Here is a 26,059-nt window from a genome sequence, read left to right as displayed (position 1 = left end):
GCGACCAACTGGAAGGACAGAGACTGCAGTCAATACCCACTTACACCTGCCTAGCGGCCTTGAAAAGTCAGGTTGACACCTACAGGGAGGGACCCTGGGAGGCGGGGCCCGATTCCCGCCTCGGGAGTGAGCGGGAGACCTCCTCCATCCTCCCCCTCCATCCGGGGCTGCCGAGCTCCCCCCATAGAACGCGGAAAAGGGCCCTTGCCACTTTAAATGACTCAGGAAGTGAAAAGAGACCGCTGACAGGGAAAGGGAAAGCAGAACCGGGGCGGCGGGGCTGGCGGCGCTGCGATCTCGCCCCGGGCTGCGCGAGGCAGGAAGGCGCGCGGCGCGGGGGCCGACGGGGGCGCGGGGCCGCCGCGCCGGAAGTACCCGCGCCGCGGGAGGAAGCGCAGCGGGCGCCGAGCGGCGGAGCCGGCGGGAAGGCCCCTCGCTCCTACGCCTGGCGCGAGCGGGCGGCGGCGGCGCCGCGGCCCCAGGCCTGTCCCAAGACCCGGCGCGGCCAGTTCCTGGGACGGGACCCCTGCGGGGAGGAGGACGGGAGGAGGCCCCGCGGCGAGCTCGGAGGCCCAGCGGCCTGGGCCGCGTCACCGCAGCCACATGGCCTCCGGAGTGGGCGCGGCCTTCGAGGAGCTGCCGCACGACGGCACGTGTGACGAGTGCGAGCCAGACGAGGCCCCCGGGGCCGAGGAAGTGTGCCGAGAGTGCGCCTTCTGCTACTGCCACCGCCACGCCGAGGCGCACAGGCAGAAGTTCCCCAGCCACCACCTGGCCCAGTACGTCCACGGCGCCGCCCCGGCCTGGACCGCGGACGCCCCCGCGCAGGGCGACGCGAAGGAAGATGCCCAGGCCAAGGTGGAGAATGAGAGGGATGTAGAGAGCGAGGTGGGGGAGGAGAGCGAGTCCGAGGAAGACAGTGAATCCGAAGAAGAGAGCGAGACGGAGGAAGAGAGTGAGGATGAGAGCGATGAAGACAGTGAAGACGACAGTGAGGAAGAGATGGAGGATGAGCAAGAGAGCGAAGCAGAGGAAGACAACCAAGAAGGAGAATCTGAGGCCGAGGGAGAAACGGAGGCAGAAAGCGAATTTGACCCAGAAATAGAAATGGAAGCGGAGAGAGTGGCCAAGAGGAAGTGTCCGGACCATGGGCTCGATTTGAGCACCTATTGCCAGGAAGATAAGCAGCTTATCTGTGTCCTGTGTCCGGTCATTGGGACTCACCAGGGACACCAGCTCTCCACCCTAGATGAAGCCTTCGAGGAACTAAGAGTAAGTATTGGGAGTTGAGAGCATAGGTCTAGAGGTCAGGACACCTGGGTGTCAACGTTCGCTTTCACCGTAACCCTAAAAAGCCAGTCTGTGCAACTTGTTGGGAGCAGTGCGTATTCCCCCTTTTTGGTTGAACTCCTTTGAGAATCAGATGAAAGTTCTGGACTCTGACCCAAGGGAGATATATGTACACACAAAGCTTAGTGTACACTTTTCTCTGGAAAATTGCAAGCCACTGGTCCCTGGATCCCGGGTGAAGCATTCCTTGGGAGTTTTGACTCCGTGTAAGCCAGTTCCCACAACATCACCCTGTTGAGCATAGTGCCTTGACTTGGTAAGGCAGTCTCTTTGCCTGCTTGAAAACACGGGAAGCTGTGGTTTGGCCAGATGAGTCCAGGTAGTTCCTCTGTAGTGAGGAGACCGTCGGAGATGGTGGTATCCTATTAAGGTCATACGCACCCTGAGTTTCTTTTAGGTTCTTCATGTGTGATACCTATTTGGAAAGGAAGATGAGAGGTTGGAGGCAAACTTGGAATGCAAGTGGGAGTCCCTGTGTGCTCCTTCTTGATGGGAGGGCAGGGCCTTCTATTTTGGACCTTGCTAGTCCCCTGGACGTGTTTGGAAAGTAGTAGACATTAATCAATATTTGCTGGGCGAATGGATTTGCAAGTGATTTGCCTTTTATTTATATTGTGGTTATTTACAGCCAGTGAGAGAAATCGCTGGAGTTAACTAGGGAGGAAACCGAATGATCAAGTTATTAGTGAATGTTGTCATATTATGATGACTGGTTTCCTTAAGCAACCTTGCAATTGCAGGCAATGGAATAACAAATACTTGGTTAATGAGTATCTCTTTTATTGAGATTTTCCCTTTTTTATTGTAAAATATGCAGTGTGTGAAAACGTGCACAGTCTAACAAGTCATTATGGAGCAAATTCTGATGTGACCTCTATCCAGATTAAGACATAGAATATTAGTAGCAATATTGAAGCCCAGTGTCCTTTCCAATTATAACCAGTTCCCATTCCCAGTAACCATTATCCAACTTCTGAGGTGGTATTTCCTTGCTTATCTATCCATGCATCCATCCATCCATCCATCCATCCATCTGTCCACACATTCTTAAACTTACTTGAACTTGACACAATTGATATCATATCGTTATTGTGCATTCTTTTGAGTTATGCTTCATTTTTTCAACATTGTGTTTCTGAGATTTGTCCCGTGGGTGGCTGTGGTTTGTTCGTTTCCATTGTTGTGTAGAATTCCATTTTATGACTGTGCCACAAGTTACCTGTTCTGTCAGTGATGGAAATTTGACTTAGAAATTCTGGAGTTTCTGCCTATCATAAACAATGTTGGTATGGACATTCTTGTTCAAGTCTCCTGGTGCATATCTGCATATACTTAAATGGAATATAAACCTAGGAGTTAGATTGTCCGGTCACAGACTGTGCATATCTTAAATAATACCAGATGTTGCCAGTTATTTTCTAAAGTGGTTGTACCAATTTACATTGCCAGGAAGAGTATGTGAAAATTCCTGTTGTTCTGTATCTTTAGGACTTACTATTATAGAATTTAAAATTTTTGTCAATTTTGTGGATATGTGATAGTATCTTCTTGTGGTTTAAATTTGTATTCCTCGGGGCGCCTGGGTGGCTCAGTCGATTAAGCATCCGACTTCGGCTCAGGTCATGATCTCACAGTTCGTGAGTTCGAGCCCCGCGTCGGGCTCTGTGCTGACAGCTCGGAGCCTGGAGCCTGCTTCACATTCTGTGTCTCCCTCTCTCTCTGCCCCTTCCCTGCTCATGCTCTGTCTCTCTCTGTCTCAAAAATAAATAAACATTAAAAAAAAATAATAAAAAAAATAAATTTGTATTCCTCTAGTTACTGAGGACTTTGTGTATCTTTTGTATTTCTCCTTTGGTGAAATACCCTTTCGGTTTTTTTGTTCATATTTCTATTAGGTTGTCTTTTTCTCATTAACTTATAGGCGTATTCATATATTTCTTTGACTTCTTTGTTGTTTATGTGGGTTGCAAATATCTTCTCTGTTTTTTAAATTATGTCTTGGGTAGAAATTCATTTTAATGTAGAATTTATCAATAATTGCTTTTATTGTTAGTGCTTTTGTGTTTTATTTCACTTAGTATTGATTTCTGTGTGGCGGAAGTAAGGACTCTATTTCATTTTTTCTCTATACAGGTAGCCAATTGCTCTAGCAACATTTATTGAAAAGTCTGCCTTTTCTACATGGATTTGCTATACTACCTGCCTATATGTGTGTGAATGTGTTTCTTGGGTCTTCTATTCTGTACCATTGATCTGTTAGTGTATCCCTGTGTGAAAAACATGTTTTCTTAGTTATCATAGCTTTGTAACAAGACTTAATATCTGGTAGAGCAAGTCCTTCCACTTTGTTCTTCTAGATGGGTATCTCAGCCAGTCTTGGCCTTTTATATTTCTTAGAATCAAAAGAAATCCAAAAAAGAATCAAAAGAATCCAAAAAAGCCTGCAGGACATTTTTTGTATTGCATTTAGTGTATAAAGCAATATATGAAGAATTAACATCATTACAAGATAAAGTCTTCTGGTATGTTTATTTTGGTCTAAATTGCTTCATGATAAAGTTTTATAGTTTTTTTTTTTCTGAAAGATCTTGTACCTCGTTGTGAAATTTATTCCTGGACACTTAAAACTTTATAGTATTGTAAAAAAATTAAATTTTTAAAAATGTTTATTTACTTCTGAGAGAGAGAGACAGAGCATGACAGGAGGAGGGGCAGACACACGCACGCACGCACGCACACATAGAACAAAGCAGGCTCTAGGCTCCCGAGCTGTCAGCACAGAGCCCTACACGGGGCTGGAACTCACAAACTGTGAGATCCTGACCTGAGCCGAATTTGGATGCTTAACCAACTGAGGTGCCCCCAAAACTTGTTTTCTACTTGTATATAGGAGTATGATTAACTTTTATGTATTGATTTTTGTGTTAAAATGTCTCCTAAATTCTCTTAAATATTCTAATAATGTGTAGATTTATTCTACATACATGATCTTATTATTTGCAAAGAGAGACACTTTTTGTTTCTTTCCAATCCTTATATGTGTTTTTTCTTGCCTATTGCTTCAGATAGGACTTCCAATATAATGTTGAATGTAAGTAATAGTGGATATTGTGGTCTTGTTCTAATTGATGAATAATTTACAACATTCACAAATAAGTGTGGTAATATATTTATATATTATATATATCACAGATATATTTCATCAGATTAAGAAATTTTCCTTTTTTTTTTTAATGTTTATTATTTGAGAAAGAGACAGAGAACAAGCAGGGGAGGGGCAGAGTGAGAGGGAGACACAGAATTGGAAGCAGGCTCCAGGCTCTGAGAGCCCGACGCGGGGCTCGAACCCACAGACTGCGAGATCATGACCTGAGCTGAAGTCGGCCGCCCAACCGACTGAGCTACCCATGTGCCCCAAGAAAGTTCCTTTTTAATCCTAGTTTAAAAATTTTTCTTAATATTGAATGGATACTGAATTTTGAATGGTTTTCTTGCATCTATTGGGATGTTCGTGTGATTTTACTTTTTTACTATGTTGATGAGGTGAATTATATGAATTGATTTTTTCAATTAAATTTAAAAAAGTAATATGTTCACGTGTCTCAAAAGTCTCTTGTTCACCCTTGTACCGTTCACGTGGTGCCCCCCCCCCCCCATGACTATTGGTAACCACTTCTATTAGTTTCTTGCTAAGTTTTCAAATGTTCTTGTATTTGTACACAAAAACACAGGGGTGTGCATATATATGGTCTTATTTCCATCCCTTCATGTCATTATTATTATATTTTACAATTAAAGCAACGTTGCATTTGTGGGAGAAACACAACTTGGTCATGATGAAATATCTTTATGTTTTTAAATTTGGCTAATTAATAATTTATCTGGATTTTTTTCACATATTTATGGGAGAAATTAGCTTATAAATTTTTTTTTGTACTGTCCTTATGAGATTTTGCTATCAAAGTTATGTTGGCTTCACGAGTTGTCAGCACAGAGCCTGACACAGGGCTCAAATCCATGAACTGTCAGATCATGACCTGAGCTGAAGTCAGACACCTAACCAACTGAGCCACCCAAGATGCCCCCTTTCTATGGTATTTTTGATTATGGATTCAATTTCTTTAATGATAATAGGTCTGTACAAGTTGTCTGTTTTTCCTCAGGTCAGTTTTGAAAAGTTACATTTTACCATAAGTTTGTCCATTTTGTCTCACTTTTTAAATGTGTTAATATAAATTTGTGAATCATATGCTCTTATTGTCTTTCTTCATATTGTAACTATTCTCTTTATTCCTTTGAGAACAGTGAATATGTTGGTCATAATCTGTTTTTGATTATTCTAGTATGTGAAGACTTTGTGGATCCAGTATGTGAACACTTTGATGGTGTTTTTCATGTTTATTTCCTTTTGTGCTTTGTTATGCCTGCATAGCTTCTCAATGCCTTTGAAAAATTATTTGTGGCGATTTCCCAAGCCTTGGCACGAAGCTGTATTCTTCGGCATGAAGCTATATTCTTCGAAAGAGGATTTGAATTTGCTTGTGCAAAGGCCTGAGGGTACAATTTATTTAGAACCCCCTTAAACTAAATTAATTGCTTGAGATTTCCTGGACCAAATTTTTAGGAGGTACCTGCCCACGTTTACAACTTCTTAAAGATTCTACTTTCATCCATTCCCACAGCTCCTCACCCCCTTTTGTTCAGCTCCAAGGCAACACTCCCACAGTCCCCTTTGGAGGGTGAGATAGTGAAAGGTTTACTTCAGTTTGTCTTTACTCTAGGATTTTACTCTTTGGCAGTTGTGAAAGCATCTCAGGTCTGTGTGGATAGGGTCTCTTTTAAATGTCTTACTCTGGGGGAAACCTGGCTGGCTCAGTTGGTAGAGCATCTGACTCTTAATCTCAAGGTCATGAGTTTGAGCCCTACGTTGGTATAGAGATTACTTTAAAAAATAAAAATAAAAAAAAATCTCACTCTGAGCATGTCATCAACTTTGCTTTCTCTTACCTTCTCCTCACTTTGCACCCCCAGTCAAATGTACATCCCATTTTATTTCGGATCAGTGAATGTGCTCAGATCAAGAGCTGCTTCCCAGGGACACCTGGGTAGCTCAGTCAGTTAAGCATCGGACTCCTGGATTTGGCTCAGGTCATGATCTCATGGGTTCAAGCCCTGGGTCGGGCTCTGTGCTGGCAGCACAGAACCTGCTTGGAATTCTCTTTTTCCCCCTCTGTCTGTCTCTCCCCCACTCACACTGTCTCTGTGTCTTTCAAAATAAATAAAACAAAAAACAAGAGCTCCTTCCTGTACTCTTCTTATGTTAACGTTGGAGTATTGCTAACTAAACTATGGACATTATTACAGTTCCACCAGTTTTTCCTTTAATGACTTTTGTACCAGGATCCTGTGGTCACATTACATTTTTTGCTTTTGATGACCTTGATAGTTTTGAGGAGTGCTAGTCCGGTGTTTTGTGCAATGTCTCTTAGTTTGGATTTGTTTGATGTTTTTCACATGGTGAAACTGGAATTAATTGGGTTTTGGAGGATATAAATTATCTCTTTTGCTTTGCTTTTTTACTTAGTATGTCTGGGAAATAATAGATAAATCTGTTTATTTATTTACAGGTACATATACTCTGTTGTATATCATTTGTTAAATTCTTTTTTTAAAATATTTTTTAAATTTATTCTTGAGAGATAGAGAGAGACAGAGCATGAGCAGGGGAGGGGCAGAGAAAGGGGGAGACACAGAATCCGAAGCAGGCTTCAGGCTCTGAGCTGTCAGCACAGAGCCCGACGCGGGGCTTGAACTCACGAACAACGAGATCACGACCTGAGCTGAAGCTGGACGTTTAACCGACTGAGCCACCCAGGCGCCCCCATTTGTTAAATTCTTAGTTTATAATGTATTTTTCAACTCTAGAATGCTTATTTGTTTATTTTTAAAAGATCTTGTAAAAGATCTTTTGGGGTCTGATTTTATGTCACATTTTCATAATTCTTCTCATGTCTCATGATTTTTCATCTAATACTAGATATTGTGTTTAAAAGAACTGGGGACAGTAGTATTTTCTTTTTTGTCCCTCAGAAGGGGTGTATGCTATTTATTCTACTAGGCAGCTAGGATGAAGGGCTAATTATTTTGATCCAGTAAATATTTGAGCTTGGATCAGAGCTTAGTTACAGCTTTAGTTTCAGTTCACTCTGGTTTCAGATGTTTTGAGGCCAATGTACATTTGCTTATTGGAAGAGAGTAAGGCTCTTGGAATATTAAAAGTAGCATAGCATGGGGCACCTGGGTGGCTCAGTTGGTTAAGTGACCAACCAACTTCAGCTCAGGTCACGATCTCTCAGTTCCTGAGTTCCAGCCCCACATCAGGCTTTGTGCTGACAGCTCAGAGCCTGGAGCCTGTTTTGGATTCTATGTTTCCCTCTGTCTCTGCCCCTCCCCCCCCCCCCCCCCCCCCCTCAAGAATAAAGATTAAAAAAAACTTTTTTTTTTTTTTAAGTAGCACAGCATGGGGCGCCTGGGTGGCTCAGCCGGTTGAGCGTCTGACTTCGGCTCAGGTCATGATCTCACGGTCCGTGAGTTCAAGCCCCGTGTCGGGCTCTGTGCAGACAGCTAGGAGCCTGGAGCCTGCTTGAAATTCTGTGTCTCCCTCGCTTTCTGCCCCTCCCCCACTCATGCTCTGCCTCTGTCTCTGTCTCTCTCTCTCTCTCTCTCTCTCTCTCTCTCTCTTCGTCTCCCTCTGTCAAAAATAAACATTAAAAAAATATTATAAAAGTAGCACTGCATGATGATGGTGAGAGAACAGGATCCATGTTCCACTGCATTCATTCATTCAGCGAGTATTTATGGAGTATAGGCCAAGGACAGGTGCTTTCTAAGTATTGGGGATATAGCAGTGAGCAGTGGAAAAAGCCCCTATATCTGTTGCAGCTAAGAAAATAGAGAAAAACAGATAAGCAAATATACATGTAATAAGTGTTGTAAAGAAAAATATAAAACAGTGCAGGATTAGAGAGGGACAGAAATTAGCTTTGCTGCTTGCTTTTTGACATTGGGCAAGCTGTTTGGCTACACTTCTGTATCTCTAAAATGGGTATAAAGTTATGAAATAAAGTAAAATAGGATTTGGGGGCACCTGGATGGCTCAGTCGGTTAAGCGTCTGACTTCAGCTCACATCATGATCTTGCAGTCTGTGAGCTCGAGCCCCGTGTGCTGACAGCTCAGAGCCTGGAGCCTGCTTGGGATTCTGTGTCTCCCTCTCTCTTTGCCCCTTCCCCGCTTACACTCTGTCTCTCTCTCAGAAATAAATAAACATTAAAACATTTTTAAAAATAAAATGATTTTGATGTGAATAAAATGGTTTAGCTTGTGATAAGACACTTTAACGATGCTTAACACATTGTAAGTTCTCAGCAAATGTTAGCTGCTATTTTTATTATTAATATAAGGAATGTAGTGAAATATACGTTCTGAGTTGAGAGGAGTTTGTATAATATATGTTTTGGTAGCTTCATGCCTAGCCAGGCTGTGAGTATCTGGTGTTGGTGGTAGAAGGCCAAATTGTTGCCAAGGGTTGCTGACACTTAGAGGAAAGCAAACTTAAGAATAGACAGAGAACCAAGGTGGTTGTCAAGCAAGAGGGGACTGAGGAGAGGTTATTGGAAGGCTAGGCCAAAAGAACTAAAGTGAACACTTTGAAGGGACAAGATTAACACCTAGTCCCTGAAGTGATTTTTAAAGTCTTGCCTTTTCTCCTATGCTGTATTTATTTCCATTTGGATCCAGAGGATTCTGTCTTCAAAGAATTTTGTGGGTCCAAATTTGAATTGAACATGTGTTCCAGCTTTATCATAGAAATATAGTTACACAGCCCAAATTATGATCTCTCATCTGGGTCATAACCTCTCGTCCAGATACGCAGGTTTTTCTTACCATAATTTCTGGCCCTGAAAATGGGTCATTGGGTCTGACAAAGGAACTCGATCTGGCTTATGGATTTAGTCACATGAAAATTCTTATATTGTCAAGGGGATTTGCATTCATAGCTGCGTTAATGAATCATTTTTGTTAAAGAAGTGCAATTAGATATACTCAGAATTCTAGACCAGTAGTTTAAAAAATTGAACACAACTTACAGTAGGGGAAGTGTGCTTTATACTGTAACCTTGCTTAGACACACGCACATACACACTCCTTTAACTAATTCAAATGGAACATGTATGGCTTACCAGATACGATGTTTTCTGTTTTTGTTCTGTTCAAAAAAGGTCTGGATTCTCCCGCTAAGTTGATTGTATTGCACATTAATGGGTTATGTCCTGTGACTTGAACAGTACATGTCTAGCTCACTCGAGGATCACTGAGGAAAAGGTAAGTTATAAAATGGCTGAGACAAGTGGTGCAGAGTTCAGCAAGTGCTTATGAGCATCTGTAGAATTCTTAACATGGCTTTATTATGGATAGATCAAAGGATTTGAAGCCACACCCTCTGCCCTCGAGTGTGTCTTTAAGATGGGTATTTGGGGAGAAGAATGTTGGGTTAAGTGACATTGGGAACAACTGCAGAGAAGAGCTGGTGAAGGGGCACTAGTAGTGGAAGGTTAGAAGGATATACGCATATGCTCAGAACAGCTGTGGTTCTGGAAGGCCTGGAGTTGGAGGTAGGTCACTGCTACATCCTATAATGGTCCATGACTCCGGCTCTTCAGTCAGCTCATAAGAAGCAGCTCTGGTAGGGAGGCAGAAGCTTGAAGGTCTGCTGAAATGGACCTGTTTATATTATTTTTAATTCTCTGAAAGATTTGGGATATCTTTTTTTTTAATTTTTAATATTTTATTTATTTATTTATTTATTTATTTATTTATACCTACGTTTATTTATTATTGAGAGACAGAGCATGAGCATGGGAGGGACAGAGAGAGAGGAGGAGACACAGAATCTGAAGCAGGCTTCAGGCTCTGAGCTGTTAGCACACAGCCTGATGCAGGGCTTGAACTCACAAACCCTGAAGTCATGACCTGGGCTGAAGCCAGATGCTTAACTGACTGAGCCACCCAGGTGCCTCTTGATGTTTATTTTTGAGAAAGAAAGAGAGAGAGTGCATGCACACGAGCGGGGGGGGGGGGGGGGGGGGGAAGAGAGAGGGAGACAGAATCTGAAGCAGGCTCCAGGCTCTGAGCCGTCAGCACAAAGCCTGTCGTGGGGCTTGAACTCACAAATCACGAGATTATGACCTGAGCTGAAGTCAGATGCTTAACCGACTGAGCCATCCAGGCACCCTTGGGCTAACTTCTAATAAAACCATGAAGCATTAGCTGTGTAGTGGTTCAGTGTCTTATTTATTTGTTTAGAATAAGACAAACTAAGATTAAGGTAAAGAGAATGGCTTCCTACCAGTTCCACCCCAGTGGTTCGTTCTGTGAAAAGTTTGTGAGAGGCCTGTACTTCTGGGATTCCCTATATGAGTCTGTCCTCCAAAATGTACTTTCTGACCCTGTAATAAGTCTTGGAGTTCTGCAGTGAAGAGGACTGACAGGGCCCCAGCTTTCATGGACTTTACTCTCTAGCTGGGGAGAAAGAGAGGTAATTTTGGATGGTAGTATGTAGTATGAAATCTTTGTCAAATCATAGTAGTCAAAGAGTGAGTGGCATGGCAGCAGAGGGTTATATTTTGATGAGGTAGTCATGGAAGGCATCTGTGGGCATATGACATTTGGGCAGAGACCTGAATTTATGAGATCTAGGGAAACTCTTCTGTTGTGTTACCAATTGAGTACTGCTTTTGCAAAGTTCAGTGATTCGTGGCAGATATGATTGCTTTGGTTCATATAAATTTTCATAAAGGGATAGTTGACTCTTGAAGTAAGAAGAATAACATTATTCTAGCAGTTGTAATGTTCTGTTAGCACAGAGAAAATATTACCCTGTGGAGGGAGTATGAGCTGATGGGGATCCCTTTTACAACACTTTATTAGGGGATTCAACATCCCCTAAGGCAGTGCTTCATTAAAGAGAGCCTGGAGGGCTTCTGCGGGGTTAAATGCAGGGAAAAAGCCATCTCAGTGTGTCCTGTTAAAGAAATGGACTTTTTGTGCATGAAAGAATGAAAATTATACCTTGTAATATAAAAATTAAAAAAATTCCGGGAGAAGAGTGGTTAAGGTAGAAGGAATGGTGAATGCAAAGGTTCTAAGGTAGAGGTGAACTTGGGGTATTGGAGGGACAACAAAAGGTCATTATGAAGTAGAGTGGAGTGAAAGAGGAGTAGAAGGTGAGGTCAACAAAGTAAACTGTGTTCCTTACCTCGGTGCCACGTTTCTGAATCATCTGTGGAGGTGATTGTTTAGAAAATACCTGGATTGGCTCTATCCCAGCCAGTGAAATCAAATCAAGATCTCTGGGAATGGTCAGGTATTTTGTAGAATGTCCTTTATTCGGATTTGTCTTGTGTTCGTCTCATGATTAGACTGGAGTTAGTAGTTTTGGGAAGGAAGACCGCAGAATTAAGGGTACACACTATCAAGATGACTTATCACTGTTGGTGTCTGGGAGACAGAATGGATTAATAGCTGGTAGTTATATAATAGGTGCCAGGCACTGTTCTAAGCTCTTTATATATATATTAAATTGATCCTTGTAACAACCCTGGAGGTACATTATTATCTCTATTTTAAAGAAAAGTGAAACTTAGTCATAGAGAGTTCATATAACTTGCTCAGAGTCCTACAATTGGAAAGTGAGCGAGCTTAGCCAGGAGTCTTAACAGCTGACTCTTCACAGAAAAGGTCCAGGCTTCTCCTTTTCTTTCTCCCAAGAATCCAGTGCCCTCTTTTTCTCTTCCCTGACCTTTCAATCAAAATAGAATGGGTTGGGGTGTTTGGGTGGCTCAGTTGGTTGAGCGTCTGACTTGATCTTGGCTCAGATCACGAGCTCATGGTTCGTGGGATCGAGCCCCGCGTCTGCACTTTCAGTGCAGAGCCTGCTTGGGATTCTCCCTCTCTTTCTCTCAAAATAAATAAATAAACTTTACAAACAAAACCAGAAAACAAAATAGAGTGGGTTAATGGGCATTTTATATTTTTAGATTATTGCTTTTCAGGGTAAGGTTGCTGATGCAGTAGTCTTATAATTCTTAAACCCCTCTGAGAATTAAGGACTGTGTGCCTGTGGCACCAGCTTCTCTTAACTACAGCCTGTAGCATGGAAGTCGCCCTGCCTATTCACTGGTGCACCCACTTCTTCTCTTCCCTTGCGTCCGACCCAGGACTGAGAAGCCAGAGGTGGATCTGTGTCAGTGCTCATTGTGTCTTCTGCTTGAAATAACAGTTCAGCCTGAGATGACCAGCTCAGTTTCACATTCCTGTCCCTGTTGGTTATTTTAATATCCAGAGCCAGAGTCTAAACGTATGTGACAGGAAGAAGCACAGATGCTCACGGACCTCTCAGAAGAGGGGAAAGAATATATACAAGGAATAGGTGAAATGAAAGCTTCAGTCCTGATATGTGGGGTAGAGATGAGAATGGGGGAAGAAACAGAACTGTGGCCCTAGGAGACTTAAATCCCTTGTATGTGTGTTTTGTTTTGTGTGTGTGTGTGTGTGTGTGTGTGTGTGTGTGTGTGTGTATGTGTGTGTGTATCACTATGATCAGGATCAAGCCAACATGGCATCAAAGAAAAAAAATACCAATATTGATACCCTTTTTAGATGTCACAAAATAAATCAAGAATGAAAAAAACAAAATTCTTCAAATATGCTAAAGCTCTCTCCATAATGTAGGCCAAATAACCATATTCTTATTCAACATTTCATTATGTGCTAAACTTAGTTTAGATGTGTTTAGTTTTTGATCAGGTAGCAGGGTAACCCTTTAACTTCAGTAAAAGATTAAAGAAGACATTCATTTTAATGTGTACAAACTACAGCATATAGTTAGCTTATTGTTAAAGACTGGTATTTTTAAGTTAATCTTATTTATCTGAGTAATTTTTGAGTCCTTTTGGTGAGCTGTATGATGTATATTGAGAATAAAGACAAGTTTTTTACATTAGGAAGCTTATAGTCTAGTAGGAGAGATAGTCTTCATGTGCTTGTTTGTGTGTAAATGTTAGAGGAGAGGTACAAATAGTATGCTATGGGGGTTCAAAGAAAAGAGAAATTAACCTCATCTGTAAGCATGGAATTAGGAAAGATTTCTTGGCAGAAGTGGTATTCGAGGTGGAAAGGATGGATAGGATTTTACTAGGTAAATACAGACTAGATACTGTTAGGTACCCCTTCTCTATGTTCCCATAGCAACAGCCTATGCATATTTACTGTGGTATTAAATACCGTACTGTATCAGTGTTATATCTTTTCATGTCTAATGTGGGTTATAAACTCTTCTAGGGCCACTCTTCTATGTTATTTATCTTTGTGTTCCCAGTACCTAGCACAGTGCCTGTTGAGTAGTAGATGTACATATAATATTTGGTAAATATGTGATATGAAATATCTAGTCCTAGGGTGTCAATGAAAAACTGAAAGAGACAGTATTGCATGATTTAGTATATCAGTGTTTCCATTAATTCAGCTGCATCTAAAATAATGAAATAATTTGGAAGAATCCCAAATAATAGCAAAATCCAAAATAAAAGATAGATGTTTATTTCTCCCTGTGTCAAAGGGATGTGGATGTAAGCAGTCTAAGGCTAGTATGGAGAAACTGTGAAGTTATTAGGAATCTAGGTTGTTTCTAGCTCTGCTCTGCTACTTTTAGGGTGTAGTCATTGTCATGGACCAAGTTGACTGCTGGTGTTCCAGCCAGCACATCCAGGTTCCAGGATAGCAGGCACAGGAAGGTGAAGAAGGGAACGCCTCTCCATTTTAAGGAAACCCTCTAGAAGTTGTATACATTGCTGCTTATGTTTCACTGGCCAGAATTCAGTCCTGTGGCCTTATCTAGTTGCAGGGGAGATGTTTTCTCTAGGCTGTGTCCAGCTAAAAGCTGGGGTCTGTTACTAAGGGAAAATGGGACAATAAATATGAAGGGCCAAGCAGTCTTGCATCAGTTGGCTTTGCAGTCTGTGCTTTTGAGTACTTATTAGCTGTGTCGTGTTGGATAATTCAGCCTCTCTGAGTCTTGGTTTCCTCGTCTGTAACATGGGCTATTAATTGTTTCTCCTTATTGGGTTATAGTGAAAAATAAACAAAGATCATACATGTAGAGAGGCTAGCATAGTGCCTGGAATATAATAAGCCCTCAGCAATTGGTAGGTCTTATTCTTATTACCATTATAAAGCCATCTAAGGTTCTGTTCTGAGTTCAATTCCAGACCGATTAGTCTGGCAGCAGTAGAAGTTCTGGACACCAAGTTTCTTTGGGTGAAAAGTGTTCAGCCTCCTCTCCTTCTGCTCCTTCTGCCTGCTCTATTCTGGTGGCAAGATAGTCTGGTGAAAACCTTATCTTTGAGAAGAGGCTCCTGTATGTTTCAGTGTCCTGCTGGTGCCTTATGCACTAGCTAACCAAAACACAGCTGGTAGGTCTAATTTTAGGTTCACAAGTCTTGCTGGTTGTCCTCTTTAAATTCTGTTTTACATTCTGAACTGTGGGAAATTTTTATAGAAGCAGAGGGGAGGCAGAGGCAATACACCCTTTACTTTCTGGTTAGAAAATAGCCTCCATTTTCTCTCCAGTAGGGGAGAGGTAGTGTAGGCACCCCTCTGCTCTCCTCTCTGTTCTTTGGGTCAGCCTGAACCCTGGTAGGGTATAACCTGTGTTGAGTGGTAGACTCTGACTTAACGTGTACGAAGAATGAAAATGCTAATCTTTGGCTGAGGTTATAAAACTAAGGAGGTCTAGAAACTCTTGTCTGCTGTTGAATTTTGAGGCTCTTTCTGGAGATGAGAATATAATAATAATAGTTACTGAGTGGTTTTAGGTCAGGTGCTTTTCATTCATTATTTCAGTTGATCTCGGTACAACTCCCACAATAAGTTATATTATGGTTCTCATTTTACAGATGAAAAAACTGATACTCAAAGAGCTTGAGCTTTGCAGAAGGTCACCTAGCTAATAAGTAGAAGGACTAGCATTTGAATCCAGGTCTGATACCAAAGTACATGTTCTTTCCACCACCTCCTGTTGCCTCTACTCCCACGTTTTAATTATTCCCACTTAGATTTAAACTTGAATGTTGTACCAGCACATTCTGATGTTTACCTTCTGTATGAAAGCATTTAATACTTTCTGAGTATTCTAAAACTGTTCTTTCTCTTCAATCTGAAGTTTTCCTCTTAGATATTTTACACAGTATTTTGATTAATAACAGATCATTTTGTCATTTTTTTTCCATTTATCACTTCTCGAGTCCGGTACTTGGTACTTACTAGTCCCTCAGTATGTTGTTATTCAATTAATAATAACAAACAACAGTAACTAAAACTTATTGAGAACTTAGTATGTGTTAAGTTCCTTACTATAAGCTTCCCACGTTATCTTATTTAATTTTTATCACCGTTCTTTGAGGTAGAGTACTTATTGAGATGTTTTTATGTAGTGTTTAAAGTTAGTAGCGTGATGATTTTTTTCTTTGCTCTATTCGTTTAATCAGGTGTGGAGTATTTTTGGACAGCAGGGAATTTAACAGTAAGTAGTTCTAAGTCCCTGCTCTCATGGAGCTCGTATTGTATGAGCAAAACAGACATGAGGAAGTTCAACAGTAAATAGTATTTCAAATAATGATAAATACCGTGAATAAGAAACTAGGAGAAGGAGAGGAGACTGACCAGGATGGGGAATGAGAGGGAAGCTATTTAAGGATCTGAGGAGTTTTTCGAGGGTAGTGACTTGGGTAGAGTTAGAGCCAGTGATGGGAAGATCTGGAGGCATAGTGGTTCATGTGGAGGGAGTAGAATGTGAGGAGGCTCGAGGCCAGAATAAGCTTGCTGGAAGATAAAAAGGATGGCTGGAGAATAAATGAGTAAGGGTAGGGGATGAAGGAACAATAGTAACAGATAAGGTCTGATTACCTTGATGAGGTAGGCCATGATGAGGATTGAGTGCCATAGACTGTTTAAGAAAGGGTGTGAGCAACATGGCCTGTGTTCTTACGGTTTCACCACCGTGTCTGTGTGGAGAACGGCTGGTAGGGTATCGAGAACGGGGGCGGTGTTACTGCTTGGCCCGAGGAGTAGTGTGGACGGTGAAGAGTAGTTGGAGGCGGCAGGTGTTCTAGAGTTAGGTTTAGAAAGACTTGGTGGTGGGTTCCTTAGACCAAGAAATGATTTTGGATCTGAGCAACTGTATGAAGGTGGTCGCCCAACATAGGAGTGGACTTGGAGCTGGAAAATCAAGTCATGTTGAAGACAGTAAAGAATTTTTATGCATGGCGTGGTGATACAAAAACTCAGTTTCATTTCCTTTTGACAAGGCTTTGCTTTCTGATTTGACTCCTTAGGAGGACTTGTTGTATATTCTGTCTTTAGCCCTCTTCCACTGTTTTTCCCAAAAAAACTCTTTTTGTAAAAATAACAAAGTTGGGTTGATTTTTTTTTTTTTTTTTTTTTTTTTTAAGCATGTTACCAACACAAGGCCAGTGGGATAGGAAAAAAACCAAAACAGCCAGCCAGTGTGCTTTCTGAACTCGGTATCTTCTGATTTTTTTGTAATGCAGAAGTCAATACTTAGGAACCAGTTGAGGATGTTTAAGTGATTAACATTTGCATTTCTACTGACAGATTGTTCTTTTGGTGTCCAGCTGGTTATTGGCATTAGACTAGACTAACTCCCATAAAACTACAGAGATACTTCTTGTCAAGAGACAAAAGTCAAGAGATACTTCTTGAGCTCTGATGCCGCTTTCACCTACCGTATTCCACCTTTGTTTCTGCCCTTACGCTTTTTCAAAGGACATTTACATTAGAATGAGCTACATTATTTTTTTATTTTGGAGGTGACTGGATGGACATGTGTTGATGAGGTGTTCTCAACCCCTGTGAAGAAAGACCTCCCAACTTTTGGTGTTCAAATACGAGGACCCTTAGAGGTAGAGAACTTTTCAGTGTTGCCTCCAGGGACAGCCACTTCAGATGTCTGCAGGACCAGGAAGGTAATGTAAATGAGAGAAGCCAATGAGGGTGACTATGGCAAACTGGAGAGAGCTTGCCTGGTAGAAGGCAGATAGCTGGTCCTTACTCAGCCGGTTGCTGCTGTATGAGAATGGAAGCCCAGTATAAATCAGGTCTTTTAGATTTTCCAAAGAAGCTAGAATTGTGTTTTGTCCTCGACAGAACACGATTCTAGCTTATCTCCTGATTTTTAAATGCTGGCAACTAATTTAAAATTCCCAGTATGCTATGTGGGACAACACTCTAAAAAGTAAAAAAAAAAAAAAAAAAAAAAAAATTCTGTAGGCTGCAGGCTACAAATTTGTAGATTCTGATTTGGTCCATTTTCTTTATTCACATATTGAGAAACAGAAACCCAAAGATATAAAATGACTTTCCCAGGCTCACACTGTGGTTAGTAGCAGAAGTAGGACTAGAACCTGGGTCTTCTTTCTTTGTGTGCAATTGTCTTTGCACTAGGAAAGTTAAACTTTTTTGGTGCTCTGAGGAAAACTAAGCCCCTTTCCCTAGAAAAGTGCAGTACATTCCAAATTTTGCATACAATTTTAGGGATTTCTAACTCCCTGGAATCGTTACATGAACACCAGGTAAAGAAACCTATTACCTGCTGATTCATATGTTTGCAGTAAAGGGGAACAGTGCCCTAGTATTTATTTAAGCAAACTCATGTAGAGAGGTACTTAAGCTGTAGGCCTATCCTCCCTCCCTCACTCCCACCTTTATGGATACTAAATCTTAAATAGACAATAGGAATACGTTTAGCTAAATGTACGACCCTTCCTACTACTATCTGTAATACCAGCACCTGCAGTCATTTCTTTCAGGTCTTTTACATACATACATAGCACCCATAAAAAGTAATAGTTTTGTTTGTTTTTAAATAAATGATAGGTATACTATGTTTCCTTTTGCAAGGTTTTTTAAAAAAAAAAATCATTATGTCTTGCCTTGAATCCAGGTACGTAGCAGAGTTCCTAGTTTCACCAAAGCCCCTCATCGCTTCGTATTATCAGTTTTTTAAGTTTATTTATTTATTTTGAGAGAGAGCAAGTGCACATGTAGAGAAGAAGCAGAGAGAAGAAAACAGACTCTCAAGCAGGCCCTGCGCCATCAGTGCAAAGCCCAATGTGGGCCTGACTCCTGAACCACGAGATCATGACCTGAGCTGAGCTCAAGAGTCTGACGCTTAACCCACTGAGCCACCCAGGCACCCCCAGAACTTTTTTTCAATGTGATGAATAAAAAATATGTTAATTGCAAGAAGTTTGAGCATCTTTTACATCTTTTCAGATGTTTATTAGCCATTCTACATTTCTGTTATGTTCTTATCCTATGTTTGGATTTCTCTGGGGCATATTTGACTTTTACTTGTTTATAGGAATCCCTTTTGTATTTTCTTAGGTATTCTTGACACCAATCTCTTCTGTTATATATATATCTCAATCTTTTTCATTTGAATCATTCTGATCCTGGTTTTGCTACTGACTAGCTTTGTGATTTGGGGGCATCATTTGGGTATTCATTTGACTTCCACAGAACCATTTTTTCACCATTGTAAAGTGAGAACATAGCACCTCTTAGTTACTGTGTCACTGTGAAATGCCATTGACAAAGTGTATGAGCCGTGTGATTTTTGGGTTCCTCATTTGATTTCCACGAGCCATTTTCTTGGCTGTGAAGTGCGAGTATACTAGTTTTTAAGTCTATTGTGAAATGCCAATGAAAGAGCATATGAAAGTGCTTTGGAGAGTAAAGAACACCTTCCAGTGTAAGGCATTTTTCCTTTCTTTGGCTTTATTATGACTCACCCTTATGAGCTGACTTTTCTGAAGGATGTTACTCTCCACAGATTGATCAAACTCTAAGAGTCGGGTGTCACAACATAGCAATTGTCTCTTTGTGTTCTACATTCTTTCAGGGAAGGAGAGAGATGTGTAAACAAGATACGCTTACATTGAACTCCTGTGTTCTTGGAAGGTATTGGGTGGGATGGAGGTGGAGGAGAGCAGTATCAGGAGACTCTCACTTTGCCACTCAAAATGCCTGCTGCAGGCGTGACACAGTAGAATCTGGCCATTTATGGAACCAGATATCTACAGGGTTAGAATTAGCCTGGCTCTTCTTACTGTTATGGTCCACTTCTCAAATAGAACACAGCTTCATAGGCAGTAGTTCTCTCCCCCCACAGTAGGGAAGTATGAGGGTATAGTTTCCTATCCTGGTTACCTTTTGCAAACAGATGATTAACTAAAACATACTACTCTATGCTTTGGGGACATGCAAATTCAAATGCCACCTCAGACCTAGATAACCCTGTGTTTCTACCCTACGTAGCATGCTGTAGAGGGCCCTTCCTTTCGCCATCCCCTTCGTGACTACTCTCCCAAGTATCCAGGACTCAAGAATTACCTGATGAAATATCTTGAATCTGCTTTCGAGGCCTGTAGAGCCTCTTTCTGAGTCTGTTCCTCCGAAGATGGATCAAGCCGTTAGATTCTACCCCTGAATGTGTATAACTAGATCCCAGATGTGGCCAAGGGTAACTCCTTGAGAGAGATGTTCCCAGAGCTTGGGTGCACTAGTTTTCACATCTGTGCACAAGGCTTTTTCAGGTGCAGGAAGGGGCTGGTGTGTGGGGAAAGAAACGAGGTGAATCTGGGGACAGGGTCTTCCACTTGGACTTTTGCCCCAGCCTTGCAGCTGTTGGGGGCAGGTCTGCCCAGAGGAGCCTCTCCCTTCTAACCATCTGCTTATTTTAATGGGGGGGGGGGGGGAAGCCATTGGGGCATGTTTTCTTCACCACCCGTTTAGAGGCTGAGTATAGCTGGCTCAATATAGACCCCAGTTAATCTCTGAGAATAATTCTCAAAAAGAGTGGGGTGGGGGTGGAATGGGTGAATTTCCTGAAAGGAGAATATCTGTGCATCTTCCTCTGTCTCTCCCCTGGGTAGGCAGTGCTGCTGATGCTTGGTGAAGAGGAGGAAGGATTCTGCTGACACACTGTATTTTTATGAGAGAAGGCTAAGGGTTCCCTTATCTCTCCACACAAGGCACGTCTGCCTGCAAAGGGGCTGTCTGCTTCTTAGGGATTCCTTCGTCGTTCCATTTCTTTTCTGAATGTTTTAAGGCACAGTTTTGGTGCATTCCTTTCTGTTGTCTAGAGCCGGGGGGGAAGTCATAATATATCAGGGCTCTTGCTTAAGAGCTTAAATTGGGCGCTGGCAGCTGGGATGTGGGGGAAGAGAGCTTTCCAGGGACAAGTGACCTGCTTGTTCAGCCAATGAGAAGCAGGTTAGAGAAATGATATCACCAGACAGGCTTTATTGTTTGATCATCTCATAAAAGCAGGATTGTGTCTGGCGACTTAACCCTTTTTTAGGTATTTCGGTCTCACCCAACTCTCTGGTATGTGACCTCTGGATTCCTTTTCCCAACTGTCTGCTGTGAGACCACAGAGATTAAGGATTTAAATTGGTGATGAAATTTGGAGAGTTGTGAACCATCATTTTAAAACTACAAATTATTAAAATTTAGAACCACAGCTAGGATGGGAATGTCAACTACTCTGTGTTTAGAGAGCACATCTAAAGCAGATACCAGTCTAGTCGTATTACACCAGGCTTTTACTGGATAGACTTGGAAGAGAAAGAGAGTTAGAGGGGAAAAAACATTGAGCCTTTAGTCTATTTTAATCTACTTTAAGGGGTCTTACTAAGTATTGCCTGTTTTAGAGGAATTGGAATTGGTTCTGCAAATTTGGAAAATATCACTGATTCTGAGACCAATTTTGAGTAACAGATATTTGTAGTGTTTGTTTATATTGTACCTCTTTATTATCCTTTTCCCCATAAAAATGACCATCATTTTACTTCCTCATGCTTCCTTTTCTTCACTGGTAAAATGTGGGTGATGATCCTACCGTACCCCACAAAGGAGTTGAGATAAAATAAGCTAATTTATGTGATTTTAGAGTGTGCTACACATGTATTATAATTAGGTCATTCATTTTTTTCAGATTGCATATTCATTCATTTGTTCAGTAGACTTTTTCAAACCCTTCTTGATGCTGGGCATAGATGCAGCGATGGATGTAGTTCTTACCCTTAAGGAGTTTAAAACATTATGAGGCAGATAGACAACAATAATAAAAGTGTCTCATGTATCTGTTGCATTTACCATGTTCCAAGTCCTTTTCTAAGCACCTTAACGTATACTAGTTCATTTAATCTTGATATAACCCCATGAAGCAAGTATTGTTATTAGCTTCGTGTTATACAGGTAAAGAAATAGAAGCGTAGAGAGGCTAAGTTGCCTTGGGTCACACAGCCAGTGGTAGAGTTGGGACTTGAGTCCAGGCTGTGTGCCTGTAGAGTCCATTCACTGAGTCTGTGTTGACCAACACAGTACTTACTAGCTATCTATAGTTTTCGAGGACTTGAAATGTGGCTTGTCCAAATTGAATTGGGCTGCATTTGTGAAATACACACTAGATTTCAAAGACTTAGTATGAAAAATATGTATAAAATATCTCATGTTGAAATTACATGTTGCAGTGATAATATTTTGGGTATTCTGAGTTAAATATACTAGAATTAAGTTCACTTTATTTTTGTGGCTACTAGAACTCTTTTTTTTTTTTTTTTAACATTTATTTATTTTAGAGAGAGAGAGAGAGAGACAGCATGAGCAGGGGAGGGGCAGAGAGAGAGAGGGAGACACAGAATCTGAAGCAGGCTCCAGGCTCCGAGCTGTCAGCACAGAGCCTGACACGGGGCTCGAACTCACGAATTGCGAGATCATGACCTAGGCCGAAGTCTGAGCTTAACCAACTGAGCCACCCAGGCGCCCCTGTGGCTACTAGAACTCTTAAAATTACATATGTGGCTTGCATTTATGGCTTACATTACATTTCTCTTGGATTGTGTTACTCTAATCATTCTAATGAAATAACAATAATAACAGACATTTATTGAGCACTTACTAAGTGCCACATACTGAGCAAATACCTTTACACTGTTCTAGTGAAGTCTCAAAATAATGCTGCTTATTATCCCCATTTATAGAAGGGGAGAAGGTTTTGAGAAAGTAATTTATCTGAGGTTAGTCAACTAGTTAATGACAGACCCCAAATTTGAAACCTTACATGTCTGACTCAAAAGCCTGTACTCAACAGCACACTGTAATACCATTTGAAATCTCGGGGCATTTTCTTTGTTTTTATTTTTACAAGAATATTTAATACTGTATACTTCTGTAATTGGCATGTAGAAGTTCAAAATAAAAACCACTAAGTCATAAAATGGACATCCCAGATCAAAATCTCTTTTCAGACCCTCAGCCCTCAGTGAGCACTGGCGCAGTTGAACCCTAAGATGAAGCAATGTGTCAGCCTGTACAAATTGCATTTAGTTTTCATTCCAGTAGTTCTCTCAGGTCAGTGGGCAATTTATGTCCCGACCCTCTTTGTCCAATAGAGGAAGAGGGACAGTGCAGCTTTCCTTAGTCGTTTAGTTCTCTTGGCTAATAAGAAGAAAAAATTGCTTTCCATTTCATTGTCCCATGAAATGCTATTTGTGTTTGAAAGAGCAACAAAACACTGTCTAATGACCCCTGACTTTTCTTTCTTCTAGAGCAAAGACTCTGGTGGACTGAAGGCGGCTATGATAGAGTTGGTGGAAAGGTTAAAGTTCAAGAGCTCAGATCCTAAAGTAAGTATTGTTTTGGAATTGATCTGGTATTGGTACTCCAAGTATTTCGTTCTCCTTGAGCTAAGTTCTAGGGATGTTAATGATCATCTATCTGAACGTCGCATCAAGATCTAATTAAGTCTGCCTATCAGAAGCATTGTTCTCATATGCCTAGAGATAAGTCATCTGTTTTTTCCCTTCTCTGTTTTATGACTTAAAACACATAATCATTAATTGTTTTCTCTGAACTGCAGACAAGTGCATTTTTAATCTTCCTTTAACAGGCCTTTGAGACTTCTGTCCTTTGTGCCCATTTAATTCAGCCAAAGGCATCCGAGGTACTGATCAGCTTAATGCTGGGGACTGGAACAGGCTCCAGACTTTTCCAGTTGGTGTTCAGCACTCGCGTCTTGTCTCTCTGCCACTTACAGGAACCAGCTGCCACTGCGAATGCTTTTGTCCTCATGACCTCGAGTCTGGTCTGGGAAATGGTTTCAGCTTCCCAGCTTTCTTTGCAAGATGTTAGGAGCTGTAGGATTGATATTCTGGGAGATTCCATACCAGGGTGGGGGTGGACTGGGAACTGAACATGCCGGAGGGATTATGACTAACACAGCCTCCCTTCTCCTACCCGGAGACGACTTACTGTGGCACTACTTGGTATCGATGCCAGCTGGCTCTCCTGACAATCAGAGCCTCTCACAATTAAATAGGGAAAAGAGCACAATTTTGTTTCACGTTTTGTATCCCCTACCTTTTTTTTTTTTTTATTTTTTTTTTTATTTAAAGTTCTTCATATGGTGAATAGACTAGCATTTTTTGAGTACCCACTGGGAGCCAGACACTGTGCTGGGAGCCTGACATTCCTTTTTTAAAAATTGTGGTACAATGTACATAATGAAACTTACCCCTTTAACCATTTTTAACTGTATGGTTCAGTCTCATTAAGTACATTCACATTGTTGTCCAACCATCACCACCACCACCGTCCATCTCCAGAACTTCTTCATCATTCCAAACTGAAACTCTCTGCCCGTTAAACGCTTCTTATTCCCCCTGAATTAAATTCTTGTGATTTTTGCAACAACCTGGTAGAGTAGCTTATTATTCCCATTTTATTGATAAAGACACTGAGGCTTAGGGAGGTTAGGGCCATTTGCCCTGAATCTAGTATAATTTAAAGCTGCGATTGATACTGACTCCAGTAGCTGTGCTCTTTCTTTTATGTCATGCTGCAGACCAAGCCCTCCTTTCTATCCTCTAATCACATTGTGCCTCGATTTTCTAATCGGAAACACTATCAGGGCAGAGTCACAGACAATGACAGGCTTTTCAAAAGGTGGCTGTGGTCCTGAATCTGCAAAATAATTTTCTCTTCATATAGCATCGACAGTATTGGAACGTTGGTAATATCTCTTATCTTCTGGTATAGTTAGGGTTCCAGAGATAGAGAGGATCTTGATAGAAAAATATCGGGGTGGCCTTCATCAATTTTCTTAGCTCAGAGTAGAAAGACCCCTGGTGTGAGTAGTTTTCTTTAAGTGAAGATGACCTAATTAATTATTAAAGATTACTGAAAGCTTTTTTTTTTTTTTTTAACTGAGTTTCTCTGGTTTCTGGGGCAACGTCTATCCTGAAGGAGACAACTGTGTTTTCTGTTTCTGCCACACCCACATGCTTGTGGGCAGTGATGGAGCAAGAGGACGTGTACAGATTACATTGAGTGGCTTCTGTGCATGATGATAATACAAGTAAAGTGCTTTGGGGTCCTTTATGGATGCATATAGTGCTTCTAATGGGAAGCTTGCCAGAGGTGAAAAAATTGAGTGGTCCCATGGGAGCAACTCCTGGAAGCCTCAGGATTTTCCCATGATGCATCATAAGCTAAAGGATATTTGTTAGGACCAGACTTGATCTTGGATATGTGCATACACACTCACCTCTCTTATCTTCTTTTTATCTTGTCCCAGATTATTTCCACCAATCTATTTTATTTTCAAGCCCCATTCCAGTTTCCTGTATACATATGCTATATGGACCCAGAGCTAGCTTGAAGAAGGACCACTGTAATTGCAGAATGAATGTCAGATCACTAAGGGGGGTGTGTGGGAAATGGGACACTATATATATCATTTTTGCAACAAATAAATAGTCGTCTTCCGAGAGAAGTTTTTAGTTTGTTCTGCTTTCCCTCAGAACTCCACCATATCTTTTTTAAGGTGGCCTATTTAAGAGGGACAGAATCTCTCAGGCTTTATGACCTGTCATTTCCTGGCACAGGAGCTTTTCATAGAAGCACTGATTTGAGTCATGGAGCACTGAGCACTATCTCTGCCTCACTTCCTCTAGAATTCCCTAAAGCATCACAAAGCTTCATTAGTCCAGACACTGAAATCTACAGGGGACTGAGTTAATTTTTACCTCTGAGTTTTGTCAGAGAGGAGTGGAAGATGACTAGATTAACCATTTTTTAAAATTATAAAATAATATATGCTTATAGATTAAAAAATACAGATATCTATAAAGGAAAAGTCAAGTGAATCTCCCCCAAGCTAACCACTACTAACAGTTTGGTGTGTAACCTTCTAGACAGTTTTTCCATGTGGAAATATACTTCTAAGATTTTTTTACAAGAAATATACTATACCTGTGGTTTTACTACACAGAATATCTTGGGTATACTTCTGTATCAATAATGTAGACTTAATTATTCTGAATGAGAAGCCTCATTTTGTCCTAAATATTTGTCTGATGCCCCTTTTTCTTTCAGACCAGTGGTTCTTAACCTTTAATGTTTTAAAAATCACCTGGAGGACTTATAAAATACAGAGTGCTGGGCCCACCCCCCATGGTTGCTGATTCAGTGGGTCTGTGGTGATTAGAGACTATGGTGGACCTTAGT

General features: G+C 41.2%; 1 protein-coding gene across 3 annotated transcripts in view; it reads left to right on the top strand.

Annotated features, from left to right (window-relative positions):
* Positions 1-229: 229 nt before the first annotated feature.
* TRIM44 (tripartite motif containing 44) overlaps positions 230-26,059 on the top strand; it is a 109,967-nt gene continuing 84,137 nt past the window's right edge. Inside the window, exons 1-2 of one of the 3 annotated variants that reach the window (XM_060606367.3) lie at positions 230-1,272; positions 23,101-23,178. In XM_060606367.3, the coding sequence (XP_060462350.1) occupies positions 604-1,272; positions 23,101-23,178 (747 nt within the window). In that variant the 5' untranslated portion in view covers positions 230-603. The remainder of the gene's footprint in view (positions 1,273-23,100; positions 23,179-26,059) is intronic. The other 2 variants (XM_060606366.3, XM_060606364.3) reach the window with 2 other exon arrangements.

The sequence above is a fragment of the Panthera onca genome, chromosome D1, assembly GCF_046562875.1.
Source record: "Panthera onca isolate mPanOnc1 chromosome D1, mPanOnc1 haplotype 2, whole genome shotgun sequence".
Taxonomy (NCBI): Eukaryota; Metazoa; Chordata; class Mammalia; order Carnivora; family Felidae; genus Panthera; species Panthera onca.
The sequence above is the reverse complement of the archived record's forward strand: the minus strand, read 5'-3'. Positions and strand labels throughout refer to the sequence as shown.